This window comes from Erythrolamprus reginae, chromosome 2 (assembly GCF_031021105.1).
Source record: "Erythrolamprus reginae isolate rEryReg1 chromosome 2, rEryReg1.hap1, whole genome shotgun sequence".
Taxonomy (NCBI): domain Eukaryota; kingdom Metazoa; phylum Chordata; class Lepidosauria; order Squamata; family Dipsadidae; genus Erythrolamprus; species Erythrolamprus reginae.
Genome location: NC_091951.1, coordinates 71031094 through 71047436, shown reverse-complemented (window position 1 = coordinate 71047436; position 16343 = coordinate 71031094). Strand labels below are relative to the sequence as shown.

General features: G+C 40.3%; 1 protein-coding gene across 4 annotated transcripts in view; it reads right to left on the bottom strand.

Annotated features, from left to right (window-relative positions):
• LOC139160440 (cullin-associated NEDD8-dissociated protein 1-like) overlaps positions 1 to 16343 on the bottom strand; it is a 32781-nt gene that overhangs the window by 5036 nt on the left and 11402 nt on the right. For all 4 annotated transcript variants that reach the window (XM_070738301.1, XM_070738302.1, XM_070738300.1 and 1 more), the window contains 8 exons: positions 13476 to 13732; positions 11701 to 11806; positions 10547 to 10695; positions 8254 to 8546; positions 5971 to 6112; positions 3432 to 4937; positions 1669 to 1764; positions 786 to 955 (listed from right to left, as the gene is read on the bottom strand). In XM_070738301.1, coding sequence (XP_070594402.1) covers positions 786 to 955; positions 1669 to 1764; positions 3432 to 4937; positions 5971 to 6112; positions 8254 to 8546; positions 10547 to 10695; positions 11701 to 11806; positions 13476 to 13732 — 2719 coding nt within the window. The remainder of the gene's footprint in view (positions 1 to 785; positions 956 to 1668; positions 1765 to 3431; positions 4938 to 5970; positions 6113 to 8253; positions 8547 to 10546; positions 10696 to 11700; positions 11807 to 13475; positions 13733 to 16343) is intronic.

Below are 16343 nucleotides of genomic sequence, written 5' to 3'. Positions count from 1 at the left end.
GGAAAACTTTCACACACCAAATTTATCTATCCCAGTGTGAAGCCACACAATTATTTAGTTCATTTCCAATTGAAATTCAGCTGAAGGTATTTCAATTTAAAGCTTTAAATTACAGGTCTGGTAATTATTTCCATGCACTTGTGGGATTAAGTTTATTTTCAGGTCTCATAAGAACACTGGCTTAATTATATTCCCACACATCTATATCTATGTTGCTTACTTATTCCCATTTATGTATTGATTTATTAATCACATTTCTTCTCCTGGGACTCAGGGCGGCTCACAACAAAGAATATAATATATGAAGAAATCTAATATTTAAATGTACTAAATATACTAAAAACTCACTACTAAAAACATAAAAACCTAATTTACATTAATTCTAAAAACCCCTATACATTTATGAAACAGACATCCACATTCATCTTCATTATTCTTCATTTACGGGCCAGGGATATCAAAAGTTCTTAGTGTCCCCAAGCCTGTCGACAGAGATGTGTTTTCAAAGTTTTGTGAAAGATCTGGTCTTTGCGAAAAACCATTTGATCTGATCGTGCAGATCCCTGGCCATCATTCATAACAACATCAGTAAGATAGGAGTACTGGGGGAATCATCCAACTCAGGAATTAACCACTATGGCCCCATTATGACCTGTGGATGTCAACTTCCAGAATTCCTGAGCCAGCATGAGAGTTGACATTCCCAGGTCATAAAGAGGCCATAGCTGCCCACACCTGATCCAACATCAGTACAGAATAATGCTAAAATGGAATATGGACCATACCTCTCTTATGAGCTCCCTTCTAACTTTGGTTTCATTGTATAGGTGGGGCAGGACCGTATTGAGCTGATCTCGGATTAGGGGAGGTTTGTTGTGAGCAGCAGAATTAAACATAGCTAAAGCAACACGACGAACATTCAAGTCGGGATCCTGAAGAGTTTTCAAGAAGTCACCTGCACAATTATAGCATAACAAGAGTTTAAAAGTTAACAACATTCGCTTTAAATCCAGGCAGGGGAAAACAAATGGACAGCCCGCTCTGTCATTTATTCCCTAGTATCATCATCAATATTCAATATGCAGGCAATAAATCAATATTAACATCCAGACTCAATCATAGAATACGGTACTTTAAAGATAGCATTGTAGAAACAATTCAGATGACCTAAGCATATTTAACAAGACTATTCTCTATTTTAGATAACAAATTGTGTCATTCAGTTCATTGTGGAAATGGTGCGTCAATATACTTAATGAGAATGGAACCAGTTGAAGATCTGCTTGGATTTTGTTTCTTCATAATAAAAAGAGTAAAATTTTCTGTTATACATTAGACACATATTTCTTGTTTTAAATGGTCAGAAACACCTCTTTCCTTGGATTCAACTTCAATTTGTTTGCCCCGCCATGTATCTGATATCAGATAACATTTAGAATTTGAACAACTTATCAGATACAAACAGAAAAAGGTTGGGTGGATAGGGGCCAACAATTAGAGCAAAGCCAAAACTATGCCAAAACTTTTGGAAAAAGTTAAATCATGTTCGTATAGCAGCTAATTCTTTAGGGTCGTTACTCTTTTCCCTTAATTCCATTCTGTATTCTTTTTTTAATTTAACAAAGCTCGCTATTCTGACTTCCAAAGAAAGTCTCTTATTAAAATTACCTATGCATCCTTTAAGTAGGGGGTCAATCGGTTGTGGGTGATCCGAGATGGTGAATTTTATTGCAGTCACCACTGTACTCCGAGCATAGGGGGAGCCTACAATGAGAAGTGGGAGGAAAATATTTATCATGAAAAATAACACAGATCATTCCTACCATCTTTTCTACCCTTAAGATTGCTTTTCTTCACCGTTTCCAAAACACTGATAATAATGAAGATGCACAAACAAGCCCAGCATGCACTTTGTGGAAATTATTCTGAGCTCTCTTTTTATAGCTCTCATCCTCTGGAAGGAGCACAGTGGGTCACATGTTTATGATGCTCGGCTGGAGATTAGAAAGCCCATGTTCAAGTTCTGAGTACTGCTGTGTGGCAAGGTGATCTCCCATCGTTTGCTCCAGCTCCTTGACGGAGACATGAAAGGAGCCGCCATAAGCATCCCCTGAGCAACAGTGATGTCATCGGCTAATCCTTTCAACCAGGAAGGGCCTTAAAATGGTGCCTACAACATGAACAGGACAGGGCCTTCTTGAAAGGAGACCGAACGGCAGTCCTGGGCTGCTGCCCACACTGGGGGGGAGGGGGGGGGATGAGACACAGTGGGAGTAGCAAAAATGGGAGCTTACATATAGTAGATAATGTATACTGCTCAAAAAAATAAAGGGAACACTCAAATAACACATCCTAGATCTGAATGAATGAAATATTCTCATTGAATACTTTGTTCTGTACAAAGTTGAATGTGCTGACAACAAAATGAAATTGATTGTCAATCAGGGTTGCTTCTTAAGTGGAAAGTTTGATTTCACAGAAGTTTGATTTACTTGGAGTTATATTCTGTTGTTTAAGTGTTCCCTTTATTATTATTATTATTTATTAAATTTGTATGCCTCCCCTCTCCGTAGACTCGGGACGGCTCACAACAATAGTAGCAAAACAATATGTAATACTAATCTAATAATTTAAACTAAAAACCCATAATTTAAAAACATGCACACAACACACATACATAAGCAATATAGGCCTGGGGAAGTTATTTCAGTTTCCCCATGCCTGATGGCAGAGGTGGGTTTTAAGGAGTTTACAAAAGGCAAGGAGGGTGGGGGCAATTCTAATCTCAGGGGGGAGCTGGTTCCAGAGGGTCGGGGCCGCCATAGAGAAGGCTCTTCCCCTGGGACCCGCTAGACAACATTGTTTAGTTGACAGGACCCGGAGAAGGCCAACTCTGTGGGACCTAATCGGTCGCTGGGATTCGGTTTTTTGAGCAGTGTATATTTTTCAGTGCCTGTGTATAATATGTATGTACACATATGGCATATATACATACAGGATTAAATAGTATACTTTGAAGGTTCAGTAATAGTAAATATCTTGTATCTCTTTGAGGCGAGGAGAGGTCAGGCACCCTAACCCAAACCCTTGACGTGAGTGACATCAAGTTGGCCATCTTTAAGCCAGTCACACAATCTTTAAGCCACTCCTAGTCATATGATCGTCAAGCCACTCCTACCTGGTCACATGGCTTACAAACCACCCCACCCCCAAATAAGCCATGCCCACAGTGTGGTAGTAAAATATTTTGTGGCCCTTCACTGCTAAGTGGAATAAAACAATCTCTCAGAAACAGCTTGTTAAGGATGGACACCAGAAGGTAAACATGCGCTACAAGATTTCACAGATCTACAACACTGATTCAAAGAGAAAAGTACAACCCTGCCCTCAGCTGAGCAATTGCCTCAGTCCTAGCCTTCCCTTTTTCTTACCTGAGGACAGCTGTTTTTTCAGCCGGGGTAGCAACTGAGAAGGGTTTACTACAGTCAATTTCCCCAAGCATTCAGCCACAACATTGCGGGTTCCTTCCTCTGCGTATTCGCAGTGCTTGAAAAGCAGAGCCCATATGTCCTCCCCATAAGGTTTCAGGCTCTCCGCTGGGGAGGAGCTAATGACTTCTTTCAGGGAATGAAGCAGTAGGTACTGCCGCTTAGGCTGGCCACCAATCTCTTTCAGCATGAAGGGAAGGTACTCTTTCAGGTTACCCACACAGATGTTGCCCAAAGCGTAGGAAGCCGCCGATTTCACCTCTTCGCTGGGTGAAGCAAACGCATCCAGGATCACGGCTTTGAGTTCCTTCTGAGCGCTCAGGTTGGTGGTGCGGCCTATTTCCGCAAGCGAGAGGAACGCCAACATTCTGACAGCAGCGGTAGACTTTGGGTTCTTCACATCCTGAATGAACAGGTTTACGAGGCCAGGGATTTCTTTTGGACACACGCAAGAAAGGGCCGCCACACATTTGGCAACAGAGTGAAAAGATTGCTTGTGAAAAGTGGTGGAGACTCCGCTAGAGGTCGAGGAGTATATAGGACTAGTTAGCTGCTTCGTCAGGTCAGCATAACTCATGTTGACCGCCTTGATCACAACCAGTGCTTGGAAGAAGTTTACAATGGCATTTAAGACCCCTCCTTGCATCAAAGGCGAGTAAACCAGCTGGAAAAGCTCTGACAGGACTGTACCACTGATCTTGGACAAGGATGAGGGATAAACCTTCGCTAAAGTGGTAAGGAACACAATGGCCACCTGAGAAACGTGCATATCATTCTCGCTAATTAAATCCGGGAGCTCCATTAGAACGCATTCAATCATGGCTGGCTTGAGGCTATCACTATAGTTTCTGATCAAGACGTCCAGAGCCGTCAACGTACTCAGTTTCAAGGCACGCTGATTCTTACGTAAGAAGGAAGCCAAGATGGGGAAGCCTTCTGCTAGAATGGGCCTCAGGTCTATTTTGAGTGGGGAATTTGCAATCAGAGTCAGTGCTTTGACCGTCGTGAGTCTGGTGATTTCGTTTTTCAGCCTCTCAAGGAAAATCTTCAGGGTTGGCGGGAGTTCGCTGCTTAAGTAATCCCCCAGATTGGAAATGATTTGCCCCATGCAGGAGATAGCCCGTTCCTTCACCTCCTGGTCAATGTCAGCCGCTTTCAGCCGCTTCAAGGTTGCAGAAAACATGTCCGTCACGTAAGGTTTGGCTTCAAACGTACAAGGCGCATCCAAGGGACGAATTACTTTCACAAGCTGTAGAGTCACCAGCAAAGCTTCGGAAGTAATCTTGTAAAAAGGATCCCCGATGCAAACGACCACTGGGGGCAGCAGGTCTTTCACGTGGGGATGGAAGACTTCCCGGGGGTGGTTGCAGAGAACAACATGGAGGAAAGTCAGAGTATCTATCTTCATGTTGGAGGAGCTGGATTTATCCGTCAAGGAGAAGACTAGTCCTGTGCCAAGAAAACATTGGTCTTTATAGTTGCACCTCATCCAACCCTCATCAAAACAGACTTTTTTCACAATAGAAAATGTCCTATCTCCCACACTCTGCACCTCCCATGGGACCTTCAAATCTGCTGCAGAGGATTTCCCCAAACTTCTGCAACATGGTGAGCTGTAAAAAATACCTTCGTGGTCACTTAAAAAAAATCTAATAAATAAATAAAAGATTAAGGTACATGCATGAGGTTACACTACGAATAGAGTCCAGAGCATGAAACCATGGTCTTTTGAGACTGAAGGATGTCAATGTAATGCATTCTTTGAGGAATTCATCTGCTTCAGTTTGGTTTGCTATGGATCTATTACTTGGAACCCTCACACTTCGATTTATATACTGTTTCACAGTGCTTTTACAGCTCTCTAAACCATTTACAGAGTCAACCCTATTGCCCCCAACAATCTGGGTCCTCATTTTACCAACCTCAGAAGGATGGATGGCTGAGTCAACCATGAACCCCAACCAGATCCAACTCCAAGCTATGGGAGAGTTTGCCCGCAATAGTATATTCTAACCACTGCACCACCATGGCTCTTAATATCAAAAGTGAAGAACGAATGAGAATGAAAATTTATTTATTTATTTGTTTGTTTGTTTGTTTGTTTATTAGATTTGTATGCTGCCCCTCTCCGTAGACTCGGGGCGGCTCACAGCAATAATAAACAATATATAACAAATCTAATAATTTAAAAGAAACACTAAAAGCCCCATTATTAAAAGCAAACATACACACAAGCATACCATACATAAACTGTATAGGCCTGGGGGAGATGTTTCAATTCCCCCATGCCTGACGGCAAAGGTGGGTTTTAAGGAGTTTACGAAAGGTGAGGAGGGTGGGGGCAGTTCTAATCTCTGGGGGGAGCTGGTTCCAGAGGGTCGGGGCCGCCACAGAGAAGGCTCTTCCCCTGGGTCCCGCCAATGAAAAATGACCCTTGCTGAAAACTTCCCCCATAATCGTTTAGTCAACAGACAAGCTTTACCTGGCACTAGTGCAGGTAGGTGATCCGCAAGGCAACCAGGAAGGACATTCGCCAGTTCAGTCAAAAGAGCGAAGCACCCTTGTCTTGATCTGACGCTCTTCTCTTTGAGTTGCTTGTGCAAAGCTTTGATAATGTTTGGAACCTGTGCAATTAGAAATAAGCTCATCGGTAATCTGATTCAAAACCAAAAGAACTCAAAATCAAAGTGAATGTTAATTATTCAGCACAAACAGAAAACTGGATCTATGTGGAAAATGTTTCAGGTATAAATGAAGAATTAAGGGATGTTACAAAAACATGAAGATTTTTGAAAGTTTACAAATAATCACTATATATTTCGCTTCAGGCAAAAAGATTATCTTCATAGCTCTTTGTTTTATTTAAATATACTGTGTCCCACCCACCCCCACCCTATCCCAACTCCAATGATTTGTATAGCTATTTCTAATCATTAGTTGGACCTTTACTTAAGCAATCATTATATTTAATGGTCAGGCAAGACAGCATGGTGTCCAAAAGCAGGACAAAGTGGTCAAAGGGGCGTACATAAGTACACTGGTGTGCCTTTCGTCCCCTGTCCAATTGTCTTTCTTTTCTCTCACTTATCATATATATTTTCTTTCTTTCATATATCCTCTCCTCTTAGTTCACTTTACCCTTATATATATTACTACATGTCTATTTTTCTTCCTATGTATTTGTGTATTGGACAAACAAGCAAACAAACAAACAAATAAATAAATAAATCACTGAGCAGATCATTACTACCCAAATACTGTAGGTTTATTTACATAGACTTACACCTAGTGGTGGGCTCTTAACAGTGCAGTCAAGAGCGCCGCACTGGTAGGAACCACAGATGATGCAATTGTCACTATTTTTTCCCAGCATCTCCTGAGAAGGAACTTCTCAGCTGTGCTTCCGACAAAGAATAAAGGTGGGCATTAAGACAAGGGCGTGTGGGAGGGTTTCTTCCTATATGGAGATGCGGAGGAAAAAATCACCCAAAATTGCATCATCAGTGGGTTCTTACCAATGCGCCACTCTGGATCACACCGCTGTTAGCCCCTACCTAATATTACTGGATGGCTACGTGTTCAGAACTGGTGCAGAAAGTCTTTTGGTAACCCAGAGTATCACTGTAAATGTCATGACAAATAAGCAAAAAAAACCCCAATGCTGGACAGAACGAGGGCTACAAATATTGCCACTGAGATCTGCTAGGCTGCTGCTGACAACTTTACTAGGTGGACCAGACTATAAAATCAACTCCATACTATGTTTCCCCGAAAATAAGACCATATTTTTTTTGAACCTTGAAATAAGCGCTTGGCCTTATTTTGGGGGAAGTCTTGTTATTTTGGGGCGCGTGGAGCAAGGCAGGGCTCCTCTTGCCATCTTAGCTGATTTCCAGCTCTTTCTCCCTAAGCTGCACATCTTTTAAATATTTTTTGGGAGGACTTATTTTTGTGGAAGGTTTTATTTTTGGCGGAAAGCTTATTTTCAGGGGAAACATGGTAGGAAGTCTAAAGCTGCTTTTATCCTTCAGAACACCAAATAGGATAAGAGCAGTAACCTTTTTAAGTAGCATAATATGTGTCCATCAAAGAATGATCCAAGGATTAAAACCTCACATGACATCATGAAAGAGCCCAGATACCTTACAGTAAGGGTGCCAAATTTGATTTCATTGAGGGCAGCATCAGGTTTTGTTTGACCTCGGGGACTGAAGGGGCATAGCAACAGCCTCATGCAACCCTCTGCCAGTGAAAACAGACCTCAGGAGGTGGCCCTCCCAAGCTCTGTTTTTGCTGGCAGAGGCACTGCAGGCTGGTCCTTCACTGTTTCCAGGGTGGGCCCGCAGGACGGACCTACGCACCCCACAGACCAGATCCAGCCCACAGGCCTTGAGTTTTACATCCCTGCCTTACATTCATTCATTCATTCATTCATTCATTTATTCATTCATTTATTTTGTCCAATACACAATAATACATAATGAATGTTATAGAGGATATAGTAGAGAAGAAATATGAGATAATAACTTAATTATAAGTAATTATAAGTAATTTATAAGTAAATTATAATTACTAAGTTTTTATATTATATTATATTATACTATTTTATATTATATTATATTATAATTATATTATAATTACTAAGTAAATTATAAGTAAAAATAACATAATAACTTAATTTTGAGCAATTGAATCTATTTTGAAACAGCAGTTAGTTGCATCTATATTATGCCAAAACAGCAACGTCTGATTAAAGGCAACTCACCTGGTTCTGAAGCATGGTAAGAGGTATGTCCTCTTTACCTGCTTCATCCGAAGATTGCAGCCAACTCTGAATGGGCAGAGTTTGCTTCAGTAAAGATATATAGGTTGAGAAGATGTCTGCCTTAACGTTCTCTTCCCTTTCCTTGAACCTGCTTATTAAAGTCGGGGAGAGAGTTTTGTAGAAATCCTGCAGAAGGTCGTGTCTGGTGCTGACAATGGCCTCAAGGCACTTTGCAGCTGCCCTACGAACTTTCCAGCTGATGTCATCGTCGTCGCTGTATTCATCATCACTTTCTGAGGAGGAATGAAGGAGAGTTATTACTGATAGATGTTGGAGATCAGGGGTGTCAAACTTGTGGACAGTAGGCTGGGCTGGATGCGCCATGCACTGGCCACCCACACCCCCATTTCAACAAAAGGAAAAGTCACATGGGACCATGGGACGATGTGAATCTGACATCCCTGCTGTAGACAGAATTTTTTTCTTCTTTCAGAAGAAACCTCAGCAGTGACTATTTTATAAGTTGACCATGGGTCAAATTCTCACCTAACACTGTCAAGGACCTAATTCAACTTACCTCCAAAGTTTTGGGTATGATGTAAAGCCATATTAATATAATCTATGAATTCATAACCAGCCCAAATTATGAAGGACTCTTGACAGCATTAAATGACCAAAAGAAAGAGAACTTGCATTCCCACTAAATCATTACTGAAAGCAAAAACAAACTCAAGATAGGTATTTCATAGTCAGCCAAAGGTTCATCAAGAAATAGAAATAGTATGTTTCTGAAACAATAACAAGGTGAGGACCTATAAGTACTTCTGGTGGGAAAGATCTGAGAGAGGGAAGCTACCATGAGGGTTTTCAAATAAATGGTGAATTCATTCCCTCTTGATTTTGTTAATTCTGGAAGTGCAGCTCAAATCTGTTCCCAGCATGGTAGTCCAACTTTAAATGCAACCCTTGGCTCACGCAGAGCTGCATTTTCACCTTAGAATGACAAGAGCAAAGAATCATGCTGAATTATTTAATTTTACAAATTTAGGAAATTGCCTGAAGTTTTCCTTAGGTTGTACAGACTAATTGCTAGCATCATCAAGTACAGAAGGGGCTAGACAACATTAGTTGATCGACTGCATACCAGAGCAGTCCTTCTTGCTTTTTTTAAAAAAAACTTAATTTATTAGCCTTATGGGATGCCAAACTCCTTTCAGCCTCCTTTCACATGCAAGCAACAACAACCATGAAAACCTCAGGTCAGGGAGAGGGGAAATGGGCAGGTCATAATTTAAGGAAGATTCATAGCAAAGAATGATAATAGGACAGTCATAAACTAGGAGAGTCATAATCAGTACCTTCAGAAACCTCTATCAACAAATAGAACATATGGGACAGTGATGGCTAGCCTTTTCAGCACCAAGTGCCGAAACTGGAGCGCATATGCACCTGTTAGAGCACTGGAATCCAGAATAGAGCAGCAGCCTGGTGCGCACATGGGCTCTGCTCTCTTCTGAAAATAGTTGGCTGCTAAAAATGTGTGCACTGGAAAGCGGAAGAGAGAAGCTGGATGGCACGCCTGCATGCACTGGAACCCAGAACAGCAGCTGGCGACAACGTGCAGGCGCGCAGGTTCACCATGGATATAGAACATAAAGAAGCCTGAGATTCCCACCTACTCTTACCCACTCATTTAAACCCTTCCTTTAGATCAGTGTTTTTCAACCAGTGTGCCGCGAGACATGGTCAGGTGTGCCGCGAAGCTCAGCAAGAGAAAGAGAGAGAGAGAGAAAGAAAGCAACAGAGAGAAAGAAAGCAAGAGAGAGAGAGAGAGAAAGAGAGGCAGGGAAGGAGGGAGAGATAGAAAGAGCAAAAAAAAGAGGAAGGAAGGAAGAGCGAAAGAGGGATGGAGAGAGGAAGGAAGAGAGAGAAAGAGGGAGAGAAATAGAGCGAAAGGGAGGAAGAGAAAGAGAATTTCTTTTGTCCAAACTTTTTTTAGCCCCCCCACTCCCTCCCGCTCAAGGTGCCCCATTATTTTGTATATGTAAAAAATGTGCCGCAGCTCAAAAAAGGTTGAAAATTACTGCTTTAGATGCACCAGAGTTCTATCTGGCCACTTTTTGAGACTTTTCACTAATTGATTTAGAGCAGGGATGGTTGTACAATTCACATGCTCTTCTGAGCCCTGAAATATTCAGGAAAGAAACAGAATGGTTTGAAAGAACTTCCTGAACTGGTGGGCGGAGGCAATTCATCTTTATCAATGACTATCGTAATCCTAATTGCGCAGCACCTTGTTCCTCCTCCTCTGCATTTTCAGTTTCCATCATTTCGTCTTCCTCCTCCTCTTCGTTATCATAGTTGTAATTTGGATCGTATGTGATGTACTTGAGGCACAGTCCTGTCACATTAGGAAGGTGAGGGCCAATTTCTTTTGGACACCTTTAGAAACAGCAAGGTAATCATAGATTAGCATGGAATGGAATGTTTAATTCTGTTGATCATGTTTTTCAAACAGTGAGCTGGCATTTCACCTCTAAAGATAGCCCTTGGGTTCAGTACATACCAATACATCATTTTAAACAATCAGCATACTTCCCAATGCTTTGTGTTCTATAAGTGTTTACAGTATGGAGTCATATACATCACCAGCTAATCTTTCCCTTATTTTTGCTTAAGCTAATCAAAATTCTTTTAAAAAACTATACAGGCAACTGGGATAATTCTACTGAAATATATCTGAAGCCTAGCGGTCCCATAAAATCATGATCTAGGGAAGATTCGGGACAAGAGTCCACAAGCGCCTAATCTAATCATATTTCTCTTCCTGGCAAACAGTCATGTTTCATCCCTCATTATCCAATTTACACTTACTCATCCTGAGAGACATATATCCTCTTTGTTCATTCACTATCAGCCTTTTAAAAAAAGTTAAAATCTTATTTTAAACTGTAACAATCTCAAAAATCCCAGCTGCAGATCATTTCCATTCTCCAGAACCACTAGCTGAGACCACTTTATCAAGAGTCTACAGCAATTCAGATTTGGAAGAAAAGAGAGATATGGAGCATGCTGGGTTACTCAATAAACCTACTGCAAATTTTCCTGGATTTCTCCAGTTGATCCCATATGATCCTATGAAAAGTTGTTGTTGATTCGAGAAACTGATAAGAGATGCCACAGACTTCCCCAAAATCCCTATGAATCTTTCTAATCTTTACAGGCCCTTGCTTAGAGGTAGGTCATTCTTCTAGCAGATAAAGGTCCATCACCCTGGAAACTATGACACCTAGTTGCCTCCAACTTTCTTACTTGGAGTAGATAGCCCTGACTTCTGCTGCAAACAACAGATGACCAAAAACAAAAAATATTTCCTTCTAAAAGTTAGAACAAAAGAACATGGGAGCCAAGTCAGCTGCATACAACACTTGAGTAAAAGGTACAAACCTTCTGACGAAAGACTCAAAGGCTTGGAAACAGTATTCCCTCAGCTCATCATCCTCTACATTGCAGTACTGAATTATCAATGGGATCATCTTCTCTAGGTAGTCCCCTAAAAGAAAGACACAGAGTAAGTGATCCACAAAATACCTTCCCAGATCCACTGAACAATTGAGGCCCACTGAGAACATCCCTTTTTGAAGCAAAGGAGGGCATGGGCCTGTCTATCTCACAGGAAAGGTACCACAAGGAATATCACAAAAGACAAGAACGTCTGTTCCGGTTCTGTTCTGTTAAAATGCCCTTCTCTCTTAAAGCTGCTTGATTTGTGTTTCAATCAAAATGTGAATGTTGCGGTGACCAAGCAAATCCACCACGGTGTTCTTCTATTCCTTTACAAAATAGCAATGGAAGGAACATCTGGGGTTTCAAAAAATTATGAAGCTAAAAAATATTGTAGGAGATTCCATGGATGGTTACAAGAAATGATAGAAACTACCATTGAATTTACCCTGGAATTATTCCTGTTAGGCATCATTAGAAAAACATACCCAAGAAATACCAAATATTTATTACTACACATTGTAACGGCAGCAAGAATCGCACACGCACAAAAATGGAATGATTCAAAGACACCAGGAGACAAGGAAATATGAAAAATAGCAAATAGCCAAGAGAAATTTAGATAGCTATAGCACTTTAAATATAAATGAAAGCAAAGAACATTATCTAAAACCCGGATGATAGCATTTGGAAAGAAGGTAGCACAGGATGATATATACCAGAAATAATTGGATAAATAATTAGAAATGTTTGATTAATTTGACTAAGAATTTGGCATTTGATATTGTATTGTATTATATTTTAATTTGAGGTATGTAAATTGGAATCTCTGTAAAGTGTGAAAAACAATAAAAAATTTATACACCCCCCCAAAAAAAAGAAAAAAGAAAAATCCAACTCATAGTGAGAAATGGAGCATTATACAAAACTACATGTACAAATGTATAAATATGTAATATACTGACATACATGTTAAAATATAGATGTAGACCCAAGATTTGACTTGAAAACACCAAAATTTGTATTTGTATCAATGTTTGTATGTTATGTTCATGTCTCTTTTTTTCTGTAATGTCTTTTTAAAACATATATTTCAATAAAAATTATTTTTTTTAAAAAAAAATGATTTAATTTCTCTGACACAAAAGCCCATATCCATATCCAAGTAAGCAGTCTGAATTTGTATCTTGGACAGTAAAAGCACAAAACCCAAGCCACCCAAGAAGACAGTGTCAATAGCAGAGAAAGAAAACTATTTTTACTCCCACTCGTAAAATCACCCATTAATGTTCTTAAACCCTACCATTTTCCAAAGGAAAATTTCCCCTATCACCCCTTGTTGGGCTCAAAGCCGTGAAACATCTGGATGGATCTATTGTGGAGATGCCTTTCATAGCGAATACCTTCTTCGCTTCTATTCTTAGGTTGTGGTCTATTAGAATAAGCATGTATTGTGTAGGAGCTGCCTCTATGGAGAATTATTTAGGCCACAATTCCAAACTATGCTTGCCCTCTAAGGAACTCCAAACATATTCTAAAACAGTAGATATTCAGAGCAAAATAGGCAATAAGGAAAGAATAAGGTGAACACGACGGTAAAAATGCAAGGCAAGACTGGAGGAAGTTTCTTGGGATAAGCAATGGGCATGAAACAACAGTTGTGATAACAGCCATTGCAGATCAGAAATAAGATAAATATCCAAATCACAAGGCTTTACCAATGCGGTGTCCAGCCTGCTTGCTGATACCAGCAATGCACTGGATATATGTTCTTGTAGTAGAAGTGGAATTGTTCCTCTTCAGCTCTGACAAGAGATGTTCCATAAGCTCTGCAAAGATGTTCCCATTGCAAGTCAAGACCAGGTGGCCCAGGGCAATGATAGCTCTCTTCCGAACGGCCAACCTGGGACTGATGAGCTGAGGAAGGAGGCAGTTCAGGATGGAAGAATGGAAGGAGTACAGAGTTCCTCCTAGCCTGAAACCACAGACAAAGTTCACATCAATTCAAATGTTCTCGAAACAGAGATGGACTTAACTGTGAATTTCCTGACGACAGACATTTCAAGACATTTTTTCCACTTTTCTTCCATGATTTATGTTTTAGACGTAGACGTAACCGTAAGACACCCAGGATTACCCTATGGCAGTGCTTCTCAAATAATGGGGCATGCCCCCTCTGGGGAGGCACGGAGTGATGCTGGGCCGGAGTGCGGGACTCCGGGGAATGTGCTTTTTTTTGCCACAGTGAGTAGGACGCATGTCCTACCTGACACTTGTATCGGTACCTCTGTCGCATTCCTCGGCATTGTATCCAGTGCAGCCCGTTCTAAAAGAAAATCTCCATGAGTTCAATCAAACTTCTCAAACTCGCGAGATGTTTTCTTTTACAACGGGCTGCCCAAGACACAACTGCTCGAGAAATGTGACAGAAGTACTGCTACAAGTATCAGGGAGGACGTGTGTCTCATGGTGGGGCGTAATTTGGGGGTGGCAGATAAGGCGGGGTGGGCTGCAATACTATTTACAGTCATGGAGGAGAGTTGGGGGGCGCAAAATGTTTACTTCTTCCTGGGGGAGGGGTCATAACAGAAAATAATTGAGAAGCTCTGTTCTACGGTAAGATGCATGGCCAACAATTTTTATAAACAAATAATGATGAAAACATGTGTTGTTTGCAAGAATTACCCTTGCAGACCATGAGGGGTGTAGATGAGATGATGCCACAAAAAATAATATATTTGTACAGCAAAGTATCATCCAAATTAAGAAAAGCAACAGTTTATATTAATGTGGTTTTCCCAACAGTCCCTTTAAGGCAGAGATCTTCAAACTTGGCAACTTTAAGACTTGTGGATTTCAAGTCCCAGAGAATCCTGGGAGTTGAAGTCCACAAGTTTTAAAGTTGCCAAGTTTGGGGACCCCTACTTTAAGGGCTCAGGAAGGTAATAAAAACACATTATTTAGGATATATTAACTCCACCACGCGCCATCTGATATATCTAACTAAAAGGCCACGACGAGAACTCAATTCATTTTGTAATGCAAAAAGAGAAATCTGAAGTATGACTTTCCCTCAACATGAAGTTCTCTAATCGGTGCAAGTAAAACTTCCCCTGCAGATCGAAACCATTTTTTAAGAAAACAATTTCAGAACATTTACACACTAAATATTGAGGCATTTGTTTCTAATTGCATATTTAGCATTATGCCGTCAATCAGCATGTTCAACTATAATGTAGTGTTTCAATATGGACAGCAGTTAAGCTGACTGAATGACTCATTTTATTAGAAGCTGAACCCGGAATTGTCAAGAGTTCGTTCATGCAATCTTCCCCCATTTAACAATTTCCAGATGTTTTGCACTTTCACTTTAAGCAATTATAGTTTTTAGCCATGTGGACAAGGTCATTTCTACTCCACCAAAACAGCCTAATGATGTTCGAGCAATTAATGTCTATAAGTTTTTTAAATCTTTAAATATTTTAATTAATTGGATTATTTATGATTTGTTTTCACTTGTTGTGAGCCGCCCCGAGTCTTCGGAGAGGGGCGGCATACAAATCCAAATAATAAATAAATAAATAAATAAATAAGTAAGTAAGTAAGTAAATAAGTAAATAAGTAAATAAGTAAATAAATAAATAAATAAATAAATAAATAAATAAATAAATAAATAAGTGGCATTTACTGTATTTCTTTTCCTTCCTTCTTCCTTCCTTCCTTTCATCTCTCCATTCAAGGATATAAGCAAAACTATAAAAAAATATGTTCCTTTTCCTCTTCACTAAAAGGCCCCCAGGGTCATTTAAGACCCCTAACTGGGTAGTGACCCTATTCAATTCAATTCCATTTAATTCCATTTATTAGATTTGTACGCCGCCCCTCTCTGAAGACTCGGGGCAGCTCACAACAATAAAGGATATGTCCTTACCATATGTCCTTTCTTATAAAAGAGAGTTCTTCATTTCAGAAAACTATTCATTACACTTAATTTTTTATTTTCTTGGTTTTGCTTCTGAACTCTCCTTTATAAAACAAAGTCATAAACATTAACAATTTTTTATCTTTGTCAACCTCTTTCAGATTTGTCCCTCTCTCAGGTTTTTACCCAAGAAAATATGTCCACTGTTCTGATAATTAATATTTACAGGCATAAATATTTTGAGGTACGTTATCAGCTCACAGACTCCCAAAACATAAACTGGAACTGACATGCCTGTTTAAAAGAGTATTTAGTTTATTACAGACATCATGCAGCAAACAGAAGCATGGAGAGATATTAAGCTTATCAGGTGGAGTTGAGGAGAGAGCTTACAAAAAAAGGAATTACAATTTTTAACCAAGTCCAAGTAAAGGCACAATAGACAGGCTCATCAAAAATGAAACCAACCAGAGGTGGGTTTGGCCCAGTTCGGACTGGTTCTATAGAACCGGTAGTAATTTGGCGGCCTGAGTCCCTAGAACTGGCAATGACTCAGGCCTGCCATGTAGGCGGCGCCATCTTATTTTTTGCTTCTGGGCATGCGCAGCAGCTTTGTTTTAGCACTGGGCATGCGCAAATGTACCCACACGGTGCATCCCTGAGC